Here is a 19,352-nt window from a genome sequence, read left to right as displayed (position 1 = left end):
AAAATATTTAGTACTCAGTATTCTTGTCATTTTGAAAGGGAGATGGTTATGTTAGAAGGAGGAGGAGCCATGAGAAAACTGTACTTGAGTACTAAGTAACCGCTGGCTTTGGTCCCCTTCCTCAGGTCTTCTTCTCCATTCTATTGGGAACTTTTAGTATTGGACATTTAGCTCCAAACATAGAGGCCTTTGCAAACGCAAGAGGGGCAGCCTATGAAATCTTCAAGATAATTGATAATGTAAGTCTGACTTGCCCATTTATCCACCTCATCAAAAGAGTTTTCTGGTTGAGTCAATTTCATTATTGCTCCTTCTCTCCACAACATGTCACTACAGAATAGTTACTGTAACCTAGTGACCTCCTCAAATATTCTTCTGCCTAGGAGCCAAGCATCGACAGCTTCTCAACAAAGGGACACAAACCAGACAGAATAATGGGAAATTTAGAATTTAAAAATGTCCACTTCAACTACCCATCTCGAAGTGAAATTAAGGTATAGTGATAATGATAAATCTATGAGTCGGCAATCTGTTGGACAGAGATATTTTTTTACATGTTATACAAGAAAGGAATATAATTATATATTTAATGTATTTAAACACAGTATTGAATTCACCTTTCAGCTCATAAAATTTACATGCATCCATCTGTCGCGGGAAGTGGCCTAACGCTGGCTTCTCACATATCTTGGTAGATCCTGAAGGGCCTCAACCTGAAGGTGAAGAGTGGCCAGACAGTGGCCCTGGTTGGCAACAGTGGCTGTGGGAAAAGCACGACAGTCCAGCTGCTGCAGAGGCTCTACGACCCCACGGAGGGCGAGGTGAGTAGGCATGCAGCCAGCACCAGTTAACACTGCCAGCGTCCCGACTCCGTGATTCTAAAGGGTGCAAACCACACGTTTTTGTCCCAGGTCAGTATCGACGGACAGGACATCAGGACCATCAATGTGAGGTATCTGCGGGAGATCATTGGCGTGGTGAGTCAGGAGCCTGTGCTGTTTGCCACCACGATCGCCGAAAACATTCGCTATGGCCGAGAAAACGTCACCATGGATGAGATAGAGAAAGCCGTCAAGGAAGCCAATGCCTATGACTTCATCATGAAACTGCCCCATGTGAGTCGTCCTGACCTCTGTCACCCCAGGCTGAGAGGGTAGAGCCCTGGCTGATGCAGTTCATGTGACCCCAGGAACCTTCTGTGAGGCAGAAGAACTGCCTTAGCTGGGAAATCCATTTACCTTGGATTTTATAGCCCACGCCCTATCAAATAGTGATACGTATGTGTATTTCTTTGCCATATTCTCCTGTATTTTTATTTGTTTGAATTATAGAAATTTGACACCCTGGTTGGTGAGAGAGGGGCGCAGCTGAGTGGGGGACAGAAACAGAGAATCGCCATTGCCCGGGCCCTGGTCCGCAACCCCAAGATCCTCCTGCTGGACGAGGCCACATCAGCCTTGGACACAGAGAGTGAAGCCGTGGTTCAGGCCGCTCTGGATAAGGTTTGTGTGCTATACGTACAAACGTCTAAATTACAATAATAATAATATTCTCCTTTTTTTTCATGAGTGTGACTAAGTGTGTATGTATGCATATGTATGTACTGGTGCACTTGAACATGTATATTCAAACTATGGGCTATTTTACGGAGCTTTACTGGCCGTATAATGTCAAAGCACTGGCGTTTAGTAAACATAAGACAAATGATTGAATTTAGTTTGAAGCCAGGTCTCTCTCTCTCCAGGCCAGAGAAGGCCGGACCACCATTGTGATAGCTCACCGCCTGTCTACGGTCCGGAATGCTGACGTCATCGCTGGGTTTGATGGCGGTGTCATTGTGGAGCAGGGGAACCATGATGAGCTCATGAAAGAGAAGGGCATTTACTTCAAACTTGTCATGACACAGGTACAGTGGAACTCTAGAATGTCCTAATTTATCACAATAATAAGCCATCACTACATTTAATCTACAGATAAATTTGATTTGATTAGCTTGGATATTTAGGACCAAGCAGTTTCCTATGTTACTTCTTCTGGGAAAGAGAGAAGCTTAAGAAGGAATGATACCGTTTAACAAGATTGCTAGATGACTTATCCCTGGCAGTAACATGTGCTTTAAATAGGGACTAATCTGGGTTTTGAAATGTTTCAAGTACACAATGGAACACTTGGGATTCTGAAGGCCTAGTATAAAAAAAATGCAGAACATCCTAATAGGTTTTTGTATTGTTACAGGTTAAATGTATAATACATTGGATAACAGTAATATCTTGGATTCATTAAATCAAATATATAATTAAAATTGATTTTTAAACCTATTTTCACACTTTTTAATGTGGCTGCTAGGAAAATGTAAATGACAAATGTGACTCACATAGAATGTACATATTGTCATTGATAACACTTCTTCAAAGCAAACTTGGTTGACTGAATGCCCCAGAGAAGAAAAAAATTTTTAGTTAGCTTTGAGGAAAGGGTACATTCCATCCTACAGCTTACAGTCAGTCCGTCATCCAGGGAAGTCAGGCCAATAACTGAAGGCAGGAACTTGGAGGCAGGAACTGATGCAGAGGCCATGTAGGAATGCTGCTTACTGGCTTGCTCCTTTGATTTGCTCAGCCTGCTTTCTTATACAATCCAAGATCACCTCCCCAGGGATAACACCACCTACAGTGGGCTGGGTCCTCCCACTTCAATCATAAATCAAGAAAATACTCCCACAGACTTGCCTAAAAGTCAGTCTTAAAAGTGCACTTTCTTAATTAAGATTCCCTCTTCCTAGATATGTCTAGGTTCGTGTCTGGTTTTCAAGCAAAGAAGCACTGCAGTGATGCAGAAGAGCCATTGCATTTGCTGGCAGTCCTGCTCATTTTGTGGTTTGCATTGCAAATGAGAAAGCATAGCACCTTAACTCATCCTTTCCCATAATAACTTGAAACATTTCATTATTTTCGTTAATGCTTAAGCTCGGTGAGTCATTTCCCTTGTTTAACTGTGTCCAACCAATTTCTTTATTTTTTCATTTGTTATAGACTAGAGGAAATGAAATCGAACCAGGAAATGATACTTATGAATCCCAAAGTGATGCCGATGCCCCTGAATTGACTTCAGAAGAATCAAAATCCTCTTTAATAAGGAGATCAATTTGCAGAAGAAGTATCCATGGAAAACAAGACCAAGAGAGGAGACTTAGTACAAAAGAGGACGTGGTATGGATGTGGCCATAGTCTTAGTTATAAATCCTCGCCACACTCCTTTTTGTGTCTCTGTTAGTTGGGTGAGCTGAGGCTGGGATAGGACAAAAAGCAAGATAGATATTTAGAATCCATCTCTCATGTTTTATAGAGTATTTCAGAAACCCAAACCATAACATTTTACAGTCAGTTTGGCACTTTAGAATAAGGATTTATATAAAATTTTCTAAATGTTGAATTTATGTAAAGGAACTGTAGTGGTCTATATTAGTAAATGGCCCTATTACTGTGACAAAAAAAAAAAAAAATACCTCACTGCAGCAACTTAAGAGAGGAAGGAAGGGTGATGAATGCTTGTGTTCAGTTCCCACCGCCTTTCATTCCATCTCACAGCTAAGTATTCTCACATCAGTTAACAAATCTTAATTCAGAGTCCTTCACTGGTACAGTCTGGGGCTTGTCTGTTGGGGATTCAGATCCTATAAAAATGATGATGATAGCCATCATCAACAGGAACTTCTAAAGTCAGAAATGTTGGCTGATTCTCAGGGAATTAGTAAAAGCATGTGGTTTTGTTTTTGTTTTTGTGGTTCTAGGTCCTCATATATTCTAGTTGAACATCTTACCTCTGAGCTGCATGTCATCCCTCATTTTACGATCTGATATAGCAAGTCGTATGCAACCCTTCCTTGTATGCCATTGTTCTCTGAACATTCATAAAAATTCCGGACAGATGTCTGGAGATAGAGTCCAGCCATAGTATATTTAAGTAAACAAGCCTGCCAAGATCATGTTTACAAGAGCTAGAAGCATGTAGTGTTTATAACTTCAGATGTCAGTAATGTCAGATTCTGTGTTAGGGTGGTTTAAGAATTTTTAGAAAGAGTAAGATTCTGGTGGACCTGACAATATTAAGTTTTCTATGGTTTGTTCCTAATTGTAAATATTCTTGTCTTCTGAATTCTAGGCCAAGATACTGGTAGTAACAACATTCATTTTTTTTGTTTGTTTGTTTGTTTGTTTTTTTTTTTAATGCAGACTGTCAGAGTTGACTTCAGAAACAGTACTAGTCAATAAGGAATAGTTTTATATTCATTAATGATAATACATATGGTTGGAGCTATAGAGGACAAGTTTAACTATCAATTTTTAAATAATACTTTTATGTGTGCGAGTGTTTCAGTTGCATGCATGTCTGTGTACCATGTGTTTGTGGTGCCCCTAAAGGCCAAAATCAGATCCCCTAGAACTAGAGTTATAAACATTTATGAACAACCTTGTGGGTGCGGGGAAGAAAATAGGTCCTCTGGAGGACCAACAAGTGTCCTTAACTGCCGTGACGTTTCTCTAGCCCCTGAATTATCAATTTTGTAAACTATTCAGTTGTCATGTATATGTTTTCCAGGATGAAGATGTGCCTCTGGTTTCTTTTTGGCGGATCCTAAAGCTAAATATAAGTGAATGGCCTTATTTGGTTGTTGGTGTACTTTGCTCTGTTATAAACGGGTGCATACAGCCAGTGTTTGCCATTGTATTTTCAAAGATTGTAGGGGTAAGTGCTGGTGTCTGTTTTGTGTTTATTTGTTTGTGTTTACTGCCTAAGAGAAAATAAATTGCTTCTGTTTGTAGCACTGACAACAAACCAGAAAAGCACGATTCTTCACTTGGCTTTTAATGGGAGGAGTCTAATTTGTAAGAAGAGACCTAATATTTTATTAAAATTTTAAATTGCTTTGAGAATTTCTTAAAAGAGTACTGTATTTGTATCATTTTCATCTCCTTCAACCCCCACCAACTTTTCATGTCCACTCACTACCTGCTCTCTTTTGGAATTATTATTGTTTTATACACAAACATACACACTCACTCACACAACCTACTCAGTCCATTTAGTGGAAAAATGCAAAGAAATATGACTAAAAGACAATAGACAAAATGAGCTACCTTGGGGGAGGAGCAGAAAGATTTTAAGAGCCAGAAAACCAGGATACGTGGTGCTGGGTCACATGGGAGCTACACCCATGAAATCTTGACAACATAATTGGCCCAAGCAGACCCATAATAAAACACCAGTCAACAGACCAATGTGGATGGGGGGCATTTCACAAGGCCCCACAGTGGTTCCAAAGAGAAGGAGACTCCATTTTTTTCAGGGATAAGCTCCCTAATAGGCTTTCCAGTTCCAATAGTCAGCAGAGACAACTGGGGGCATTTGGAAATCTTCACATAGTAAAACAAAGAGTTGTTGAACAATATTGTTCCTTACTGAGATTCCAAGTGGAGAGAATTTATTACTATTCATTCCATGGTAGGATGGCATGCATTGATCTTATATGGACCCACACACACATGCCCAAATATTGGATGAGTCTGTGAATGGTAGACTTCCTCTGTCTTGAAGGAAAACAGAATGCAGATGCTTTGGAGGTCGGCATTCTGGAAGCCAAACTCATATCATTACACAAAGACTGTCTTGCCTCCCCCCGCCCCTGCCCAATGCATGAGATGTGAGATGGGCCCCATGCAGAATGTCTTCCTTGACATAGAACTAAAAATCTGTTAAATATTTTGCCACAGGTGTTTTCAAGAGATGACGACCATGAAACCAAACAACAGAATTGTAACTTGTTTTCCCTGTTCTTTCTGGTCATGGGAATGGTTTCTTTTGTTACATATTTCCTCCAGGTAAGTGTCTACATTATTTCTGTGTTTATTATGGAAGATTTGCAAACATGTGTGTAATTTTCCTGTGTGTGTGGTTCCTCTTTCCTTGCCTGGGCTGTGATTTTGCCTTCTTCTCTCTACCCTTTCTCCACATACAACCTTTGACCTGGTGATGAGGATGATCAGTGTGCTGTGGTGATTGGAACAGGGATAAGTTTAGAGATAAGTATTGCTGGTCAATTTAACGTTTAGAGAAATGTCTTCCTATATTTGAAAAACACTAACAAGCAAAAACAGAAACTAAGAAGCTAAGAGAATTCTGCAAATGTATCACATTAATTTAAATTGATGTCTAGATGTTTGTCACTGTGCTCTTACTACAGAGAAAGAACCCTTTTAATGATAGGAGAATGATTAAAAGCCAATCATTTTTTAAAAGGCACTTAGGACACATCCTTAACACTTTTTTTAGCAGCTTAAAAATCATATTCATGACTCAAATTTAATTGAAAAGAAATTAAATGTTCTCACAACATGGTGCAGGAAGGCATGCAGTGTGGGTTCTGATAGGTCTTTCTATCATTTTCACACATAGCTATTTATGTGTTCATGGCAAAATTACTCACTTGACCTCCTATCTCCAAAATATGGAAAGTCTTACTACAACGCTACCTTGTAACAATTAAGAGAAAATATGACCAAGTGAGCAAGCCCAATTTTATGAAAAGCATTAGGAAATAAATTATTCAGTGAGTCAGTGATTACCAACATGAAATACTTTAGCTGAAACTCTGAGCAGGTTTTAAATGCATTCCTGGCTTTCTTTAATTTAAAATGTTGTTTTTGGTGTATGAACGTCTTACATGCATTTATGTCTGTGCACCATGTATGTGCCCAGTACCAGGGAAGGATGGAGAAGGAGATCAGTTCCCCGAAACTGGAGTTTGAGATGGTTCAGAACCATGTGGGTACTCAGAACATAACCAGTGTCATTTGGAACTGCAGCCAGTGCTCTTAACAACTGAACCATCTCTCCAGCCCCGGACAACACATTCTAGACCTGTGTCAATATTTTAGTGGACAAGACACAATTTCCTGAACACTGTTGGAGGTGAAAAAAAAAGATGAATCAAATGGTTATTTGACTAAGTGTTTAACAGATTGTAGAACTCCATCTTGCTAGAATAAATGGGGCGTTTCCTAGAGCAAGAGAGTCACAGTTGTTCGGAGACATGTCACTTGTTCCATGTGGAGTAGGTGAGAGATTGGGAGGGAGGCATCTTTGAGCTTTGGCAGTTAGAATAGTGACGTGTGAAGAGTGAAAAGCATTCCCTCATAGTCTGGCTGGACTGGGGAAACTGAGTCTGCCATGTCTCAGACCTGCAAGACTGCCAAACCACCCAAGAAACAGCCAGTGGATCCTGGGTCTCGGTGGATTTCCAGTCCATTCTGGGGAGGCCGGACTGCCCAGCTGCTCTTCTTAGAAATAGGCAGGGACCCCAGGGAGAGACAGGGAGTCAGTCAGAGTACCATTCTGCTCAGGAATCTGCATCTCCTGCTGTAAATCTCCTGATTACGCCCCTGTTGAGCTGTGAACTCTGGAAGCCTGTCAACGATTCAATCCCCTCCCCCACTTGGTTTTAAGCATGATGGTTATGGAGTTGTGAGATCATGTATGTAACCCGTCATGTAACAGAAGATAGCTCTCTACAAAAATAGTTGTAATGGTTTTTCCACTGTATATTACAAGCAGGTAGTAGCCCATCGTAGCAATTCAAAATGAGAAAGACCTTCCACATGCTCTTTGGTCTAACAGTGGAAACCTGTTTGTGGCCCCATCTGACCTTACGTACATAGTCCCTCATTTCTCTTTGGTCATTGTTTATGTTCCCTGTGCATATCTTTCCTCCCTTTCTTTCAGTAACACACAGAATGCAACTTGCAAACACAAAGGAATAACCAGATGGCCTCTTCCATTTCTGTGACCCTGTGGGAGGTTACAGGAATGGAATTGGGACGTCCCTTCTTTGTGACACATGGCAGTCTTTTCCACACCACTTTTCCATGGCTCATCTGTGGGTTGCTGCTCCCAGTATCAGGCGAAAAGGGGAATCCTGCTGCTTCCTAGTCCTTTGTCCCCACCTCTGTGTAGTGGGAGCTTGGTTGTCTTTCTTTCCAGATGTGGCCTGGCATAGCAATACACGTGTATCTTAGTGTTCTTTTCTGGCCGTTGTTCCTCTGCTAGACACCGAGGTGTGTAGCTTTGAAGGATAGGAAGACAGAATGTAAAAGGCTTCCTCCTGGTGAGCCATCTTCCTCAATCTGTTTTGATAGCAAAGGTTGACTTTTTTAGTTCTTCTCTTATGTATGTAAATTCTCCTTTTCCAGATTTCACCTTAGATTCTTGTTCAGTCTTTATAGTTCCTCTTTTCTGTCCCACGAGTGTTCCTGTTAGATAGTAATTTATGCTTACAGCTTGTCTTAGTTATAGTTTACATTGCTAGAAAGAAACACCTCAAATTTAAAAAAAAAAAAAACATTTAATTGGGGCTAGCTTCAGAGGTTTAACCTATTATTATCATGGTGGGAAGCATGGCAGAGTACAGGGAGACATGGTGCTGAAGGATCCAAAAGTTCTACACCTTGATCTATAGGCAGCAAGGAGACCGTCCGTGTTCCACAGTAGACAGAGCTTCAGCATAGGTGATCTCAAAGCCAGCTCTCCTAGTGGCACACCTCCTCCAACAAGACCACACCTCCTAATACTGTCGCTTGCTACCCGTGGGTCAAGCATTCAAACACATGAGTCACAGCATCTTTTTATGTGATTGTTGTTGAACAGATGGGGATATAAGTAGGTCTGGGATGGGTTGGGCACATAAATGCATTTGTAGTACACTTCTGGATACCTCGTCACTAACTGGGGTTTACTATCAAAAATGGCCTCTGTAGACCTCTCACTAAAGCAGTTATATGCCTCTCGTGGCAACACAGCAAACCCAGGAACCGAGGCTCTGTGACTTTCACATATTCCCTTAGCAACAACACTGACCCCTCATCCTGTCCTGCTGTGCAATTGGTGTGTCTGAGTCCATGACCAATCTTCTGTGTGATGTGTTCTTGTTCCTCTTAGGGTTTCATGTTTGGCAAAGCTGGAGAGATTCTCACCAAGCGAGTCCGATACATGGTTTTCGAATCCATGCTGAGACAGGTAACGTAGTCAGGTTCAAAGAGGTTTTTGTTTTTTAATAACTGAGAAATTTTCATGTGACTTTAAAACACTTGCTATGAATAAAAAGATGGTCAAGTGACCTAGCCCAGGCAAGCTCAGAAGCATCATTGTTCCATGAGGCCAGTCCCATATTCCTGGCTGTTGTTTTGTTATTTTAAGCTTTATTTTTTTAAATTATGTGTCTATGGGCGGGTATATTGTACACAGGAGGGTAGATGTCTGCAGGGGTTCAAAGGGGCTTAGGGTCCCTTTGGGGTGAAGTTATAGGTTATTGTGTGCTGCTAACACAAGTTCTAGGAACCAAATTCTACAAGAGCAGTGTGCCCTTTAGCCCCCAGACCATGCAGTTCCCTGCCCAGCTGTCGCTGATTCCACAGTTCTTTCCCAGTTTTCCCAACACTTCAAAGGGGAAATGAGATTCGTTAGCTTCCTGTGGTTACAGCCAGGACTATGTCTGACATTTGAGGAAGCCCAGTTTTTATGATCTCCAATTTTGGGCTATCTGTCAAACCATTGTCAACCCCAGGCTTCTGCGTTCAGTCTCAGGGTAGGCCTTGGTAAGTCAGCAAATGCTTGTTGTCCCATCAGCCTCCAGGCCAACCCCCCAGCCCCACTATTCTGCAAGAGCTGAGTGGATGCTGTGTATGATCCCTTTCTATAGACCGTTCGGTAAAGAAACATGAGAAAGCCACTGCTTCTGAGTTATTGCATTAGGTATTCAGGTCTCAATGGCCTCTGTGTTCAAGGAAGTCACGTTCTAGGGGGGAAACACTTTTATACCTGAGATACTAAAAGGTGCATCAGTACAGACTGCAGTGAGTCATTGCATTTGGGTGATATTTTTTAATTAACTATTTTCTGTGAAAATAAGTTACTGTTTTGAATATCATTGCTTCAGATATTTATAAAGAGCAGTTACTTGCGACAGATGTAAATTTATGCTTCAGAACCACAGTTTTTTCCTGTGTTTGCTTGAAGATATGAGACAGCACAAAGCAAATCCTCTTTTAATGTTGAACATCATTTTAATGTACGTGGCTTTTGGCATTTATCTCAGCCTCCTTCATTTATTCAGCCCTGACTACAGTTCACTATTTGTGTGTTTGGCTTCTGTCCTTTGATACTGACATTTCTCCCAGACTGCCACATTTTCACACTTGAACTTCTGTTTCCTCAGGAGGCTTACTCCACACCTGCTTTTTCTCCTCTCTACCCATTGCTCAGACTAAACCCTTAATGACTTCCCTCACTGTTGAATATTTTACCTCTCCACCAAGTGTTCATCAGCCTGGTAAATGGCTTCACTACCTCCATCTCCATCCCAGTGTGGATGTAGTGTGTGTCTAGCAGGGAAATCTGCATAGTTTTTACTGCTGCTACCTGTGCCTAACCCATCCACACCTAGGTACGACAGCCACCCCTGTCTAGCATGTGGTGTCTTCTTGACTCTAGGTAACTGCACAATGGCTGTAGCAGAGAAGTTCAGGGGAATTCGCAAGGACAAAGAGATCCAGAGGGGGACACTAGGCTTGTTCTGTTTGGACTGCCACAGCCTGCTAGCTTTTGGTCACAGATTTAGTGCACCTTGGGTCCAGGGCTTCCATACTACATCTTCTTTCTCCTAGGTGTTCTCTCCATTGTTGGCATGTCTGATCACCCATCTCCTTAGATGAGCCTTCCCTGACCCTTCTCTACATCTTCCGTCCCTTACTTGTTTGTCCTTCTTTGATGTGTTCATGTCCAGACAGTTAATTACCATCTAGACAGTGTACACTTCTTGACTTGTGTCTTCTGGTCCCTAGAGCTGATGCTTTATGGTGACAGCATCATTGTTACTGTTTTTACTTGGAGTTGTGCTGGAGACAAGTAGAATCTTTTGTATAGATGGACAAATAAAATAGTTCAGCTACGTGTTTGTATATTAGCTCTTTCCTCTATCAAACATTAAATTCTGAATGTTAGTTGCAGGGGATATGTGATAGCTGATGTCACTTTCTCCTAGATCTAAGAGTTTCATTTTTAAAAATTCCCTTTGTGTTACAGGATATAAGCTGGTTTGATGATCATAAAAACTCCACTGGCTCCCTGACCACCAGGCTCGCCAGTGACGCTTCTAATGTTAAAGGGGTACGTGCTTCCTCTGGGTGTGTCTTTGTTCCTTCTTGATCCACAGCATGAGACCAGTTTTCTCATTAGAGGTGTTAGTGACTAACTAGCTTTAAGAAAATGTAAATGGGGGCTGGAGAGAAAAAAAATGTAAATATCCATTTAACTCTCTGAGATATCAGAAGTGTTGTAGCAAAAGTATAAAATTAAATACATAAATCTATAACTTAAAAGCATTCTTTTGTTATTGCTGGTTTTCATACTATTAATATGGTGTGCTGAGAATAATTGTTAGAAAAGGAACCACTTTATGCAGTCTTGTGCCCATTAGACTGTTAGCAACAAGTGTGGCTGTTGCTAATAGGTTAACAGTGTGTCTCACAGGGTCCATCCCTCTGTGTCTTGCTGCTTAGTTAATTGACATACAGTTATATGTGTCACTCAAGAAAGAACACATGTACTTCTTGTCAGGATGTTTCTAGGTCTTCAGAGCAGAAGGAAGAAAATCTTCCTTAAAAGGATTGTAGGAAACAAGGCGCATTTTCAAAATTATTGCCCACACAGAAGGAATAGCATTGAATGCTCAAATCATGAGATTTTGATTTCTGTCGGCATAGTTACAGTTTTTCCTATACCCACCCCTGAGCAATAATCTTCAAGAGGATGATGTCAAAACTCAAACATACATCATCACTGTTGTGTCCCCCCAACCCTGAATCTTTGTGTCAGTCTTTGTCCCTTGGGCTTCTTCTACAAGAGACCTATACTGATGACATTTTAGCTTACAAATGGTGCTTCTGGTAAAATAAATTGGGTGGATCCTAGGAGTTCATGAGCAATCTTGTGGTTAATTTGAGAGCAGCAAACAATAGAAGACACTCCACATGTGTTCTAGCCTCCATACATGAACCACGTAAACACACGTGCATGTATTGCAGCAATGCAAACACACCGAAGAAAAACAGATTGGAAGAGAGAGAAAAGCTCGCTAAATGCTACTTTCATATTTATGTAGAAGTCAGGGGAAATCCTCATCTTAGAAACACAATAAACTTAAAAATAAGCCACTTTAGTAACTGAGAAGATAATTAGTGTATTTGGATGAAAGCAAACTGTCCTAGCTCATAAACATGTATTTTTACAGTTAATTTAAAAGTATGTCTCTAATTTGATGTTTTCCCAGGCTACGGGTTCCAGGCTTGCTGTTGTTGTCCAGAATATAGCAAATCTTGGCACAGCCATTATCTTATCCTTAGTGTATGGCTGGCAGCTTACACTTCTACTTATAGTCATTATACCGCTCATTGTATTGGGCGGAATTATTGAAATGAAACTGTTGTCTGGTCAAGCCCTGAAGGACAAGAAGGAGCTAGAAATCTCTGGGAAGGTGAGTCAAACTAAGCGCAATCCTTACCTGGCAGGAAAAAAAAGCAAAAGACTCTTGGTGGTGATGTTTGGCAATTCCCTGCCACTGCCTGTGCTCCTTCAAACTATTCTTTGAGGAAATGTTAGTCTCCCGCAGATTCAGAGCTGAGGGAAAGTAGGCAGCCAGCCTACCTGTGTCTCAGAGACTGGCAGCTGCTTTTGACAGTTTTTCTGGTTTCGGTCATTGTCTCTACTTTCTCCTAGGTTCCCAAGAATCCTGCTCCTTCCTTCCTTTCTCTTCTTTTTCCTTTTCTTCTCTCCCCACCTTCTCTGGTATTCTTTCTCTAACCCATTCCTCTCTCAGGAATGTAGATCCGCTTTGTTATGCATGATGGGAGACACGGATGGGAAAGTCCATGGCTAGTGTCTGTTCTTCCTGTCTTAGATTATGGCTTTTCCCTTCTCATGGCTCCTCCTCCCACCTATGTCTGCTCCCCTTCACTCAACCCTGAGTGTTGTGCACACTCAGCTAATGCTTCTGTCACAGCTTAACACATGCCTTTGTGGGATTTCCTGGATTTTCTGGCAACTGTTTTATTTCTTGCAGTGAGACCCTACCAGGAATGTTCTGTTAAAACCTCATTTTGGTTTTCAGGTGAGCCTATCAGATACGTAAGCTATGCCTTACTACCTTGGAGCCATAACTCAAACTGAGGCGTGGGTTGTTTTTATTCTGTGGTGAACGTTGTTCATTTGGAGCAAAGCATTATGATAGTGTAATCCTGGTGTTCTTGAAGTATCTTAGAGTGTTGGTAGAAAGATGAGCAATCCTAAGAACCAGTCGTCAGATACAGGCTCTTGGACTTATTTCAGCATGGGTGAGGAAGGGGATACAGATGGAAACAGATGCGTGTACCTGTGGCAGATTTTCTGACTCATGGACAGTCTCTGGTTCGCTACGGTGCACAGAGATGATGGTGGCAGATATACCAATCATCATCCTACTTAGTAATAAAAATCATTCATGTAATTCTCAGGCTACAACCATCTATTAAATAGCCACCATCATTTTATGAGCTGTATATATATATATTCCCTTACTTAATGCTGTCAGTAACGAATACAGAATTATCCCTACTGAAGAGGTGATAAAGCCCAAAGTGCAAAGAGAACCTGGAACTTGTCCAAAGTCACAAGGTAACAGACATCGCACTGATGTAGTCCCTTGAGTCTTATCCTCCTGGATTCTATATTCTTCACACACAAAATCTATTTTCACATCTACTAGATACAAATCAGATCCTGCTAACCTATCCTTCAAGTCTTTCAGTGGCTTCTAACAAGGTACATGCAATCCAAGCTTTGATCTGGCTACAAACGAGAAATGCTCTACTCCTTGATGTCTGCCCTTTTACTTCACTCCACTTCATTCTCCACACTGCTGAGGCCAGGTTTGTGCCCCTTTCCGATTCCCTCCCTGCGTGTGTGCTCCTCCTCTCAGCCGCTAATGTTTCTGTCTTCTTTCTTTACTAATGAATGGTGTGCCTTCCTTGCTAAAACCTAAGTTTCATGAAGCGTGAGGCTGTCTCTGATGACTTCCCTCTAAAGGAATGAAGTAAGCCTGAGGTTCTGTGTGATTTAGGAGAACATGTGTGCTCAAGTATATGATTCCAAGAGTTGCTCATATCCCAACAATGGAATGTCAGGGGCCACTTACCTAGTGACAGTTTGATGTCACAGATGGTTCATGTTCCCTGTGTTTGATGTCAGAGCCTCACTCAGAGTGTCTGTGAAGTAAGGACCTGCTCAACATTTTCTGTCTATGATGTTGGAATATGCACATAGCCTCTACCCTGTTGAAGGCTTGTGCCTGTGTTCAGTCATGTTTCTGTGGACTAATGAGTATTTATTGAAAAAAAAATGTAGCTTTTTTTTTCAATCTTGAAAGCCATAATCAAAACCATAAGGGAGATAGTGAAATGGTTCTTATTTTTTTCAAAATTATACATTTTTTCCTGCAAAACTGTTTTGTAAATGATAGTTTCTGAAAAAAACAGTACCGTTTTTACTCTTTCAGTCAAAAGCTCTTTGTTTGGGGAATTACTTAGTCTTTGAAAGTTGTAGAGAATGAAGCCTTAAGAGCCCACGTTTCTGGTTAAGGCTTTTCCCAGTTACTTCATCGTGCCTTGAAATGGAATTGTTTTTTGAAAAGCCTGTACTAATGAAGACATCGTTCTTTGAAAAGCCTGTGCTGCGTGACCTTACTTTTATTAGCCATATGCACTCTGAGAATACATGACGTTTACAGACTCCCCGTGGCCACGGCATCCTTGCCTTAGAATGTGATGCACAGGAAGTCTTTAACATCTGTTAGTTTTGGTCTGTGGAGCTTGTTTTCCATTGCATATTGATGTGGTTTGTTCGTGGTTCTTCTGACCCAGGAGTGCTCTTTTAGTATTTAAACATTTACAATTACAACAAATTTTAATGTCTCTAACAAAGATTGTTTAAGTAAATTCTTTTCTCTAACATTTTTTTTCTTACTGTCAGGATTTTTTTTAAATACAAATATACTTGGTGTGTGAGTATGCAGTTGTGATTATGGGTGCCTGTGCATTTGTATAGGAGGTCAGGGGTCAGCATCAGGGGTCTTTTCTCAAGAGCTACCTTGTCTTTGAGTCAGAGTCCTTCACTGGGACTTCAAGCCCCGTGGTTAGGCAAGCCTGGCTGCGCAGCAAGTCCCAAGAATCCAGAGAAGGAGCTGCTGCTTTACACCTTCAGATTTAAATTAATTTATAAAGTGTACAGCTAACAAACCAAAAGAACAACAACGAATAGTAGACAGGAGGAAGCAACAGATAGTTAGCAAAGTGTCATCAGATAGGGTACTGAGACCAGACAGCTACAGTGATTGATCCACCGAATGAGCAAACAGGGAACATCAAATCCGGACTGAGGGTATTGAGCAGGAGTCAATGGTGGAGGAAGCAGCCATGCTGGAGTTGCTAGCTAAGTGTCTCTGTGGATGAGCTTTTTCCAGAGGACTGGGTTTGATCTGGTGCCCTCTTCTGGTTTGCATAGGTACTGCATTCGAGTTGTGCACAGACATACATGCAGGCGAAACACACAACACATGTAGACAAAACATGCACTGATACACATGGGATGATTTCCTTTTAGGTAATTTGTAAAGGATTAAATGAAAAATAAGCGAGTTGATACTTTGGGTGTCATTCTATAACTTACTACAGTTAGTTGGATATATCCTTATTAACATAAGTTCTGACCCTTGAAAGAGCCCGAGTCAAGAACATTTGGGCCTGTAAGAGCCAGTAAGAAAAACTTGGTGTCCTACAGTTTTGGAGTTAAAGAGATGTTAGAGACCCTCAATTCTTCCCCTGGTATTTCACAGAAAAAAGTATGAGAGTGGCAGTTTGTCTTGTGGTTAAGAGACTGAAATCTCATTAGGAATATTTCTATTTTTAACACCTCCAGATTCCTTTACCCACATACAAAAGGTGGCAAGGAATGTACACACTAAGCAAATATCCTTCCTAGAGGTTATATTTAAACATAATTGGATGACAGAAACATGGGGGGAAACATGTCTGCCATGTTCCTCAAAAATAGTTTATTTTCAAATACCACTAAAATATGTTAATGAAAAATAGCAAAAAATCAAAACAGCATTGCAGAAAGCCATCAAACTTAAAGATAAGAGGAAACAAAAACATAACAAGAGAATTGTGGACTCTAATATTTGTCTTTTAATAATAACTCTAAATGGAAGTGGTCTTGATTCTACAATTAAAAGATTGGGTGGATGGATTTAGAAACAAGGTACAACAATATGTAAAATAAATACAAAAGCACACTGATAAAATCCACAGTCCTCAAGTGAAAGAATAAAAAAGCAATTGTCCATGCAAATGGAATCTGAAACCAAGAAGGTTTAGCCACAGTTACAGCTAACAAAACAGAGTTTAAGGAAAATCACAATACTTACAGAAGATTGCTACTTATCAAGGGAATAAGTTTATGGGCACCAAGTATCAGATCATCTGGCTTTACTGCTACTGGACCCAAAAGTAGTTTGACTATACCATTCTCTCCGACACTGCAGTGAGTTCCTACGCCGTAAAGAGATCTCAGCCTAGAGCTGCATTAAGGTCGTATAGAAATGAGAGCAAACCAAACCAAAAACAAAGAATGATGATCAGGACACAAGCCACTGGGAGGGACTATAAAGAGGAACATAAAGGAACAGAGAGGAACAATGGCTTGTGGATAAGAGCACTCTACCTTGCCAAAGACTCAAGTTTGGTCCCAATCCCAACATTAGACAGCTCACAACTGCCTGTAACTCTAGCTCTAGGGGATCCATCATCATTTTCTGGCCTCCACAGGAACCTGTACACATATGCATAGACACATACATAAAAATAAATCATTAAAGAACTCATTAAACAGAGAGGTAGTTCGTTGAAAAGATCAAATTGCCAAGCACTCAATTTGTCAAAAAAAAAAAAAAAAAAAAAAAAAAAAAAAAAAAAGATCCAAATAACTAGGACTTAAAAAAAGGAAAATATGCTAAATACTACTGGAAACATGGAGGATCATTAGGGGACTTTTAAGTTTTTATTTAAGTTTTAAAATTTGGTGTGTGTGTGTGTGTGTGTGTGTGTGTGTGTGTGTGTGTGTGTGTGAGAGAGAGAGTGTGTGTGTGTGAGTGTGTGTGTGTGTGAGAGAGAGTGTGTGTATGTGTGTGTGAGTGTGTTATGTGTGTATGTGTGTGTGTGTTATATGCACATGAATACAGGTGCCACTGAGGCCAGGATGTCAATTACCTCTGGAGTTGGAGATACAGGTGATTGTAAGCCACCTGGTGTGATGACTGAGAGTTTAATTTGGGTCCTCTGGGAGAGCAATATGTGCACTTGACTGCCGAGCCATTTCTCCAACCCCATTAGAGAACGTTTTTACAGAGAACAAATGCTTATAATGTAGTAACTCTAGAAGAAGTAGAACATTTTCTGGGCAAATATGGCCTATCAAAATTGAATCTAAGGAATTTAAGAAACGAGGTATAATAAAGATATAGGACTGAAGGATAATATGTTTCCCAACAAGAAGTTCACACTACAACATGTGAGAAAGGGAAGAAACCGCTCCACACCCATTTTATGAAGCTAAGAAGCTAACATTACCCAGCTCCTAAACGCTGATAAGGACACAACAGAGAAAAAAAAAAAAAGCAACCCCACAGGACAACAATAACACCCCCCCTCATGAAAACTATACAGTAGTCTATCTTCTCAATAGATGAAAAAAACTCTTACAAAATATGTGCAAAGGGAATGTGAAGTCTGGTTAAGAAAAAGCTAGGCTGACACACATGGTGAATGCTTGTGATTCAGACATTCACGATACAGGACGATCGATAGTTGTCAATCTGGGCTAACAAGTTAAAGACACTCTAGTCACATAGTGAGATGCTGTCTTAAGAAATCAGAGCAGGAAAAACGCTCCATGATAGAGTTGGAATCATCTTTAGGACTTTAGAGGAGCTCATTGTGCACAACTTAAACATGAGGTACATGACTGTTGTCCAAGGACATCCAGACACAGCACCCAAGAGAATTCCACATCCCTTCTTGATGAAAGGCTTTAGTTAATATAGAAGCATCATACCTCAACATACTAATGATTGTACAAGGCAAATATGTAATAGTTGATACAAATATATAATAGCTATATGCAAATATATAATAGCTAATAATAATAATATAAAAATGGAAAAAACAAGATGTTTCTTTAAAATCAGGAGTAAAACAAGAATAACCAATATCACTTCTGTTCAATTTTAGTTATAGAGAACACACCTGAGAAAAATTATAGAAAAGAAATGAAATAGAAAGAAATAGGAAAGAAGTGAACTCCTGCTCTTTGAGTATATTAAACAGAAAAGGATTTTGCTGAAAGACCAGAACTGATGAATTCCCTAGAGAAGCACTTATGAACACAACATATGCTACAAATATAAGTAGCTGTTCTCCACAGCAAAACCTCACTACGATAAATTAGGAATCCCATTCCTAATAGCTACAACAAAGTCCCCAATAACCCTGATTCCTAAGGATTTTAACACTGTACTGAAAACTTACGGAAGAAGTCAAAGGCAGTATCAGGAAAGACGGCCTCCTGTGTTCATGCACCAGAGAAAATTCAGAGTCTATATCACTCAAAGCAATTTGCAAACTCATTTTCTGAAGCCAAGACACAGAAGGGATGAATGATAAAATATGGGAAATGAATATTATAGAATATTATTCAGCCACAAAAACAATTCTGTTACTTGAAGGAAAGTAACATTGGAGGATGTTGTGTTAAAAGAGGCAGGGAACAAATGTGTGTGTTTTGTTCCATGTGCAAAATATGAAAGAGGAGAACTGTGGGACTGAGAATGGGTGAGGAGAGAGGGTGGCAGAGATATGCGCACAATCTGTGAATATGTGGAAATTCCAGAGACTCCTGTTAATTTCTACAGTTAGTATCTATTAGAGACAAGCAGCATTTGCTCTCTTTGACCTAGTGTTTTTACTTTCAAGAACGTTTTCTAAGAAAACTATTTAATATTGATAAGAGCTCACATTCAGAGATATCTATGCGAATGCTGATTTTAGTAAGGATTAAAACCAATACTGAGGTTGTCTATTGTACTACTTCACATGTATTTAATAACCTTGGAAAACGCTCTTTGTTTTTATCAAAACAGTACAGAATTAAGAATT

The 19,352-nt window shown here is 40.3% G+C and overlaps 1 protein-coding gene across 2 annotated transcripts in view; it reads left to right on the top strand.

The window, feature by feature from the left end:
• Positions 1-19,352, top strand: part of LOC308435446 (ATP-dependent translocase ABCB1) — a 58,168-nt gene that overhangs the window by 21,950 nt on the left and 16,866 nt on the right. For both annotated transcript variants that reach the window (XM_080936081.1, XM_080936080.1), the window contains exons 10-21: positions 126-239; positions 384-494; positions 696-821; positions 912-1,115; positions 1,332-1,502; positions 1,745-1,906; positions 3,033-3,209; positions 4,600-4,746; positions 5,772-5,879; positions 8,992-9,069; positions 11,134-11,217; positions 12,380-12,583. In XM_080936081.1, coding sequence (XP_080792207.1) covers positions 126-239; positions 384-494; positions 696-821; positions 912-1,115; positions 1,332-1,502; positions 1,745-1,906; positions 3,033-3,209; positions 4,600-4,746; positions 5,772-5,879; positions 8,992-9,069; positions 11,134-11,217; positions 12,380-12,583 — 1,686 coding nt within the window. The remainder of the gene's footprint in view (positions 1-125; positions 240-383; positions 495-695; positions 822-911; positions 1,116-1,331; positions 1,503-1,744; positions 1,907-3,032; positions 3,210-4,599; positions 4,747-5,771; positions 5,880-8,991; positions 9,070-11,133; positions 11,218-12,379; positions 12,584-19,352) is intronic.

Source organism: Micromys minutus, assembly GCF_963924665.1.
Source record: "Micromys minutus genome assembly, chromosome: 23".
Taxonomy (NCBI): Eukaryota; Metazoa; Chordata; class Mammalia; order Rodentia; family Muridae; genus Micromys; species Micromys minutus.
The sequence above is the reverse complement of the archived record's forward strand: the minus strand, read 5'-3'. Positions and strand labels throughout refer to the sequence as shown.